The sequence below is a fragment of the Ahaetulla prasina genome, chromosome 4, assembly GCF_028640845.1.
Source record: "Ahaetulla prasina isolate Xishuangbanna chromosome 4, ASM2864084v1, whole genome shotgun sequence".
Classification (NCBI taxonomy): domain Eukaryota; kingdom Metazoa; phylum Chordata; class Lepidosauria; order Squamata; family Colubridae; genus Ahaetulla; species Ahaetulla prasina.
The window spans coordinates 71,459,257-71,465,341 of NC_080542.1; the positions used below are offsets into that span (position 1 = coordinate 71,459,257).

At 45.5% G+C, this 6,085-nt stretch overlaps 1 protein-coding gene across 5 annotated transcripts in view; it reads right to left on the minus strand.

Moving 5' to 3' along the window:
* Nucleotides 1-5,525, minus strand: part of EEPD1 (endonuclease/exonuclease/phosphatase family domain containing 1) — a 153,534-nt gene extending 148,009 nt beyond the window's left edge. For 2 of the 5 annotated variants that reach the window (XM_058179598.1, XM_058179594.1), the window contains exon 1: nucleotides 3,389-5,127. In XM_058179598.1, the coding sequence (XP_058035581.1) occupies nucleotides 3,389-4,239 (851 nt within the window). In that variant the 5' untranslated portion in view covers nucleotides 4,240-5,127. Of the gene's footprint in view, nucleotides 1-3,388; nucleotides 5,128-5,375 lie in introns of those variants that run through there. The other 3 variants (XM_058179595.1, XM_058179597.1, XM_058179596.1) reach the window with 3 other exon arrangements.
* Nucleotides 5,526-6,085: the final 560 nt, after the last annotated feature.

A 6,085-nucleotide genomic window follows, 5' to 3' on the forward strand; every position in this document is an offset into this window, starting at 1 on the left:
ATCTCTTGAGAGCTCGGGACAGAGGTTGTTCCTCTGTCTTGGTCCTATTAGATCTCCCAGCGGCTTTTGATACCATCGATCATGGTATCCTGCTGCGCCGACTCGAGGGACTTGGAGTGAGTGGCACTGTTCATCGGTGGTTCTCCTCCTACCTCTCCGACCGTCGCAGACGGTGTTGACGGGGACAGAGATCGACCCCAAGGCGCCTCTTATGTGGGGTGCCGCAAGGGTCGGTTCTCTCGCCTCTTCTGTTCAACATCTATATGAAGCCGCTGGGTGAGATCATCCGTGGTCTTGGGGTGAGTTGTCATCTATCGCTGATGATACTCAGCTCTATATTTCCACCTAACCACCCCAACGAGGCTGTTGAGTGATGTCCCAGTGCCTGGAGGCCGTGCGGGTCTGGATGGGAGGAACAGACTCAGACTCAATCCCACCAAGACCGAGTGGCTGTGGATGCGGCGGCCCGGTACAGTCAGCTAATTCCATCACTGACCATTGGGGCGAACTATTGGCCCCCACGGAAAGGGCTCGTAATCTGGGCGTCCTCCTGGATGCACGGCTGTCTTTAGAAGATCATACGATAGCTGTCACCAGGGAGCCTTTCATCAGGTTCGCCTGATCGCCAGTTCGCCTTTCTGGATCGGGCTTCCTTATGCACGGTCGCTCATGCCCTTGTAACATCCCGCCTGGACTACTGTAATGCTCTCTACATGGGGCTCCCCTTGAAGTGTGCCCGGAGACTCCAACTGGTCCAGAATGCAGCTGCGCGGGCTCCCATGTAACACCCCTCCTGCGTAACCTGCACTGGCTCCCAGTGGTCTTCCGGGTTCACTTTAAGGTACTTGTCATCACCTTTAAAACGCTCCATGGCCTAGGGCCGGGATATTTACGGGACCGCCTACTGCCACCATTAGCCTCTCACCGACCAGTGCGCTCCCACAGAGAGGGACTCCTCCGGATACCGTCAGCTAAACAATGTCGGCTGGCGACCTCTAGGGGGAGGGCCTTCTCTGTGGGGGCCCCTACCCTCTGGAACGAGCTCCCTCTGGGGCTTCGTCAACTCCCCGATCTCAAGTCCTTCCGCCGCGAGCTGAAGACGTTGCTGTTTCGAAGAGCAGGACTAGCCTGAATGTAGTTTTTTAAATTGGGATTTTTAAAAAAGGGGTTTAAATGAGGTTTTAAATTTGTATTCAAAAGTTAGAGCATCAATTGAATTCAACTATCTATTCTTTAGCTGTTTTTAATCTATTATATGTTTTCTGTTGTTTTTTGTCTGTGAACCGCCCTGAGTCCTTCGGGAGAAGGGCGGTATACAAATATAATAAATAAATAAATAAAAATAAATAAATAAATCTGTGCTATAGACATCGGCGTAAACTGGCATTACAAGCAAATGTAGTTATGTGTATAGTTTTTACACTAGCAAAGTCACCTGAGTATTGAGTACTAATATGCAAACAAAAATGCTATTGCCTAAGGTTTTTTATCTATATCCAGAGATCATAAATACCTAAATGAGTGAATTCTTTAGAGGTTTTTCATGGAGATTATCATATTAAGTCCATCCTTAAATGTATCAAGATGAAGAAGCCTCTACACTTTGCACTCCAAAATACATTTGTTATGTCATAACCTCTAATAACTCATACTCAAGTAGACTTTAGAACAGTGTGCTCCAGTCACATTAAAAGCCATAACCCATATCAAGGGCTAAGGTGTGATAGAATTTCAACCTCCTCCCACCTCCTCAAATGCTATTGATCCAACTATGCCTCCTTGCAATAATAAAAGAAAAATAATACAGAAAACTGAACTTTCAGGGACACTACGGTATCCTTTAAACTGACATTACCACACTTTGCTATTGCATGCTACTAGGACTGAACTTCCAGGGACACTACAGTATTCTTTAAATGGACATTACCACATTTTGTTATTGCATGCTACTAGGACAAAGTCATGCTGAGTCAACTTGATTAATCTCAAAAAGTTAAACTGAGTCAGATTTGGCAAATATTTGATGGACTCTATCAGAAAATACCAGGCGTGTAAATAGATTGCAATAGGAAGGAAGGAAGGAAGGAAGGAAGGAAGGAAGGAAGGAAGGAAGGAAGGAAGGAAGGAAGGATGGAAGGAAGGAAGGACCCCACTTCCATATTGTTGCAAGAACAACTGCATGAATATATCTATAAAAATGTCATAATATGAGAGTTTTTGATTACCAATTAAAATCAATATATATCAAAATCAGCCAGCTTTAAGTTTGTGGTGCTCTGTTTCAAACTGCAATCTACAGATCAAAAATAAATAAAAGCTAAAACATCAAGAAAGATAATCTGGAAAAGAGCCATTAAAAGGGAAGAATATATAGAAATGTGAAATACAATACTCCAAATATCATATTAAACTATCTACAATTACCCTGGAACGCCAGGAACAATTAAAAATGTCATTAAAGAAACCTCCTGTAAAGTGCACAAAGAAATGATCCTATTTATCTACATACAACATTGCATTAGTGGGATATAGGTCCATTAAACAATTCACTGAATAGAATCTTGCATATTTCCACAATTGTTTACATTATACCAACAAGTTGAAAGCCTTGGCTGCATTATAAATTAACAAAGTTAATGTCTTGCTTTATGGAGTAAGCCAAAACAAACATTTTCTGCTTAGAAAAAATTATTAATGTAGACAAAATGTCCTAAAGCAACTGTTCAGCAGCGTTGTACATGACATAATGGCTCTTTTAAACTTGAAACATTTTTATGTGGTTTACAGATTAAAAGGGATTGCATTCATCTCCTCAGTTATATTTTGTTTGTTAATCCAAGAGTAGGCCACCTGAGCTGAATGTCCCCTGCAGAGCCATGTTGGATCACAATTGTTGAAAGCTGACAGTATGATTTCCTGTCATTTTGTAACCAAAACAATAAAACTGTAGTACCAGCCCTAAAAACATCACCCTAAAAATATAATGACTTGGTAAATTCATAAGTAAGCTATGAATCATCACACTGATTTTTCTTTTTTTGCCATTCGATCATATCTGATTCATGAAATATACCTGACAAGTCCCTGAAATTTCTTGGCAAAGGTTTTCAGAAGTGGTTTGCTATTGCCTCCTTTCTACGATTCAGAGAAAGTGACCAGCCCAAGATTATTCAACTTGTTTTGTGCCTAAAGAGGGATTAGAATTCATGGTCTCCCAATTTCTAACTTGATGCCAAACTGGCTCTCAAACACAATGAATAATTATATATCAATACCAGTAAAATGTTGGGCATTCTCTTACTATTAGGATGGACATGCAGGATCTAAGGAAGCAGCAGAAAAGAAACAAACAAACAAAAAATCAATATTCCTCGATCTTGCACCATACCTGTTCTCCAGCAAAGTCATGCACACAACCTCTCGCACACCAGGATTGTTGGCTTTTTCAACAGAGCAGTTTTGCAGATTCCAAGTGGCCACTCTCAGCACAGGTCGCCCATCACGCACCCCACCAAACATTTCTACTGCGGGTCGTGTGGAGATCATCTGTGTTGGCCCTCCAGGAGGAAAATCCAAATCCTCACTCTGGAGGCTTAGGGATGTGGGGCTTGGATGAGGCTTGACAGTGAAATTAAGGCCACCATTAGTATTTGTGGAAGGGGGTCTTGACCGTTCTGCAAAGATCTGATGTCGGATTTTGTCCAAGAATGAAGAGTTGATACAGTCCATCTTGACCAAGTCCTCAATACTTTTGAAGGGCCCATGCTCTCTGCGGTATTCTACAATGCTGTTGGCAATCTTTTCTGTGATACCACGGATGCTCATGAGCTGAGCAGGTGTAGCTGTGTTAATGTTGATTTTAGTAGCTGAAAGGTGATCCAGATTCTGGTCTTTTCTTAAAGAGTTGGGTGAATGCTGTGCAGAATTTCCTTTGCTGCTCACACAGATCTCAAATTTCACCTGCTCCAGCTTGGCAGCTCCAACTCCACTCACCAAGGCCAAGTCTTCAACTTTCTTGAAACCACCAATATACTCACGATATTCCACAATGTTTTGGGCTACCATCCTGGTGACCCCAGGAAGAGTCATGAGCTCCTCTTCTGTGGCTGTGTTAATATTTAGCCTTTCCTGGTTCACAAGGATATTGCTGAAATTGCATGCAGCGCTGAATTTACGGCTATGGCAAAGATCTGAAGGGTCTCTGGGTATGGAGCGGTGGCAGCCAAGATTACCACCCATGTTTCTTCTTTTATCTTGCAATAATCAAAGTGGATTGTTTTCAAGCTCAAACAGGACAAGCAACTTCCAGGCAGAGATGGCTTGGCCCTCAGGTTGAGAGAAGTCTGCAGAGAAGTTCTGAAAAAAGAAGACAAACGGCAAAGCGCCTTTCAGAAAACCCTGGTAACATCAGGGGAGAGTGAGACAGTAAACACTGTTTAAAATCAGAGTTGCGAGGCTGGAGTAAACGCTGGCTTCCGAAGGTACTTCAGCAGCCAAGTGGTGAGGAAAGTTAAAAATACGCTAAACACACGCACGCAGCCACGCTCGCAGGATGAAAGACCAAAAATAAAAGCCGCGCGGGTCAACAAGCCAGCCTCCTTTTTCTCTCCCTCTCTCTCTTCCCTTGAACGGAAGAGAGCCTTTCTCGTCCCTCTTGTTTCGATCAGGCTGAGGAAGCTTCCAGTTGCCCAAGACTATCCAGAGCCTCTGCAGCGCTGCGGTCCCAAGCAAAAAGCCCTTCCTACAGTAGCATCTCGCCGGGGAGCATCCTAGCTCCGGGAGGCAACGCAGTTCCTTTTCTAGTAGTTCGTCGCCACCCCCACCCCCACGTGGGGCTTTTCCTTTCCGACCTCCGCCAGTGGATTTCTCAACCTCGCTGCCTTTTGCAAAGCCAAGTAGGCGGGGAGAAGAGGAAGAGACCCAACACCTCGCCCGCCTTGGGTTTTCGCAGTGCTCTTTCCCCACAAGGTCGCCGAGCGTTTCTGCTTTCCTCCACTCTCGCTCCGGCAACGGCCTTCTTCGCGATCGCCCTTGGAGGGCTCCAAAACGTCTCCCGCTTGCGGACGACTGTACCCCAGACAACCAGCCTCCAGGGCCAGCAGCTACGACACAGCTCGACTTGTTACATGAGCGAGCTGTTGAACTTAGGGGCGGCGCGGAGAGCAATAGCCGGGACTGCCTCAAAGCACAGCAGAGGCGGGGCCTGTGCTCTCGCGCTGGGGTTGTCCGGACTGTTGCCGCTGGGCTAACCGGTTGCCAATCAGCCAAAGCCGCCTGCCAAGGCTAAGAGTTGCGTTTATGCCGAACTTTGGAGGGTCAGTTGCCCCCTTCCCACTTAATCACCCCCCTTCCCGTCCTCGCATACATACACCAACCTTTGGCCTTGTGAGTCCAGGCTGCATCTGACTGACGGTCCCCCAAGAGTACTTCATCCCTCTGGCCTCTGCACACGGCGTGACTTGCACGTTAAGTGCCTCTGTATGCTAGGTATGTGAGCGCTTCCGTGCGCTCGTGGGTGGAGGAGGATTTGCCTGGCGGAGTCTAGGTTTCTAGGGATGACGGGAGATAGGGACTGCTACAGGTCAGACATAGATAGAAACAGGAGGTTATCACGTGCTTTTTCAGCAAATGAGTCCAAGAGCTTTTGGCATTTGGCAGGTTACTGAAGCTCTTTGGACTTGAAGAGTTTTCCGATGGTTAATCAGTTAATGCTTTTGCACTTTTTTGCCGAAAAGTGCAAAAAAGTCTAGAAATATATCTCCTGGGCTAAACAAATGGGTCGTCACTGCTAGGTAATAGGCTGCTGATACTGCAGAAAGTTCCGGGGTTCTTCCGGAGGAGGTTTTATGAGGAGATTAGTCAAAAAAAGGCAACTGTGTGTGGAGGGGAAACGTTCAGATGTTTTCACCTTTCCTTTGTGAAGCCTGGGAAAAATAGGGGAGGGGGGACTTATGAAAGTAAGTGACTTTTCTTTACCGGTTGTATGGCACTTGGGAAACTGCAGAGGTATCAAATAAGCATGAAGCACGGAATAGTGATTATATTAAGTTTGTATACTGGTCGACTCCCAACCATTTTAGGGGAT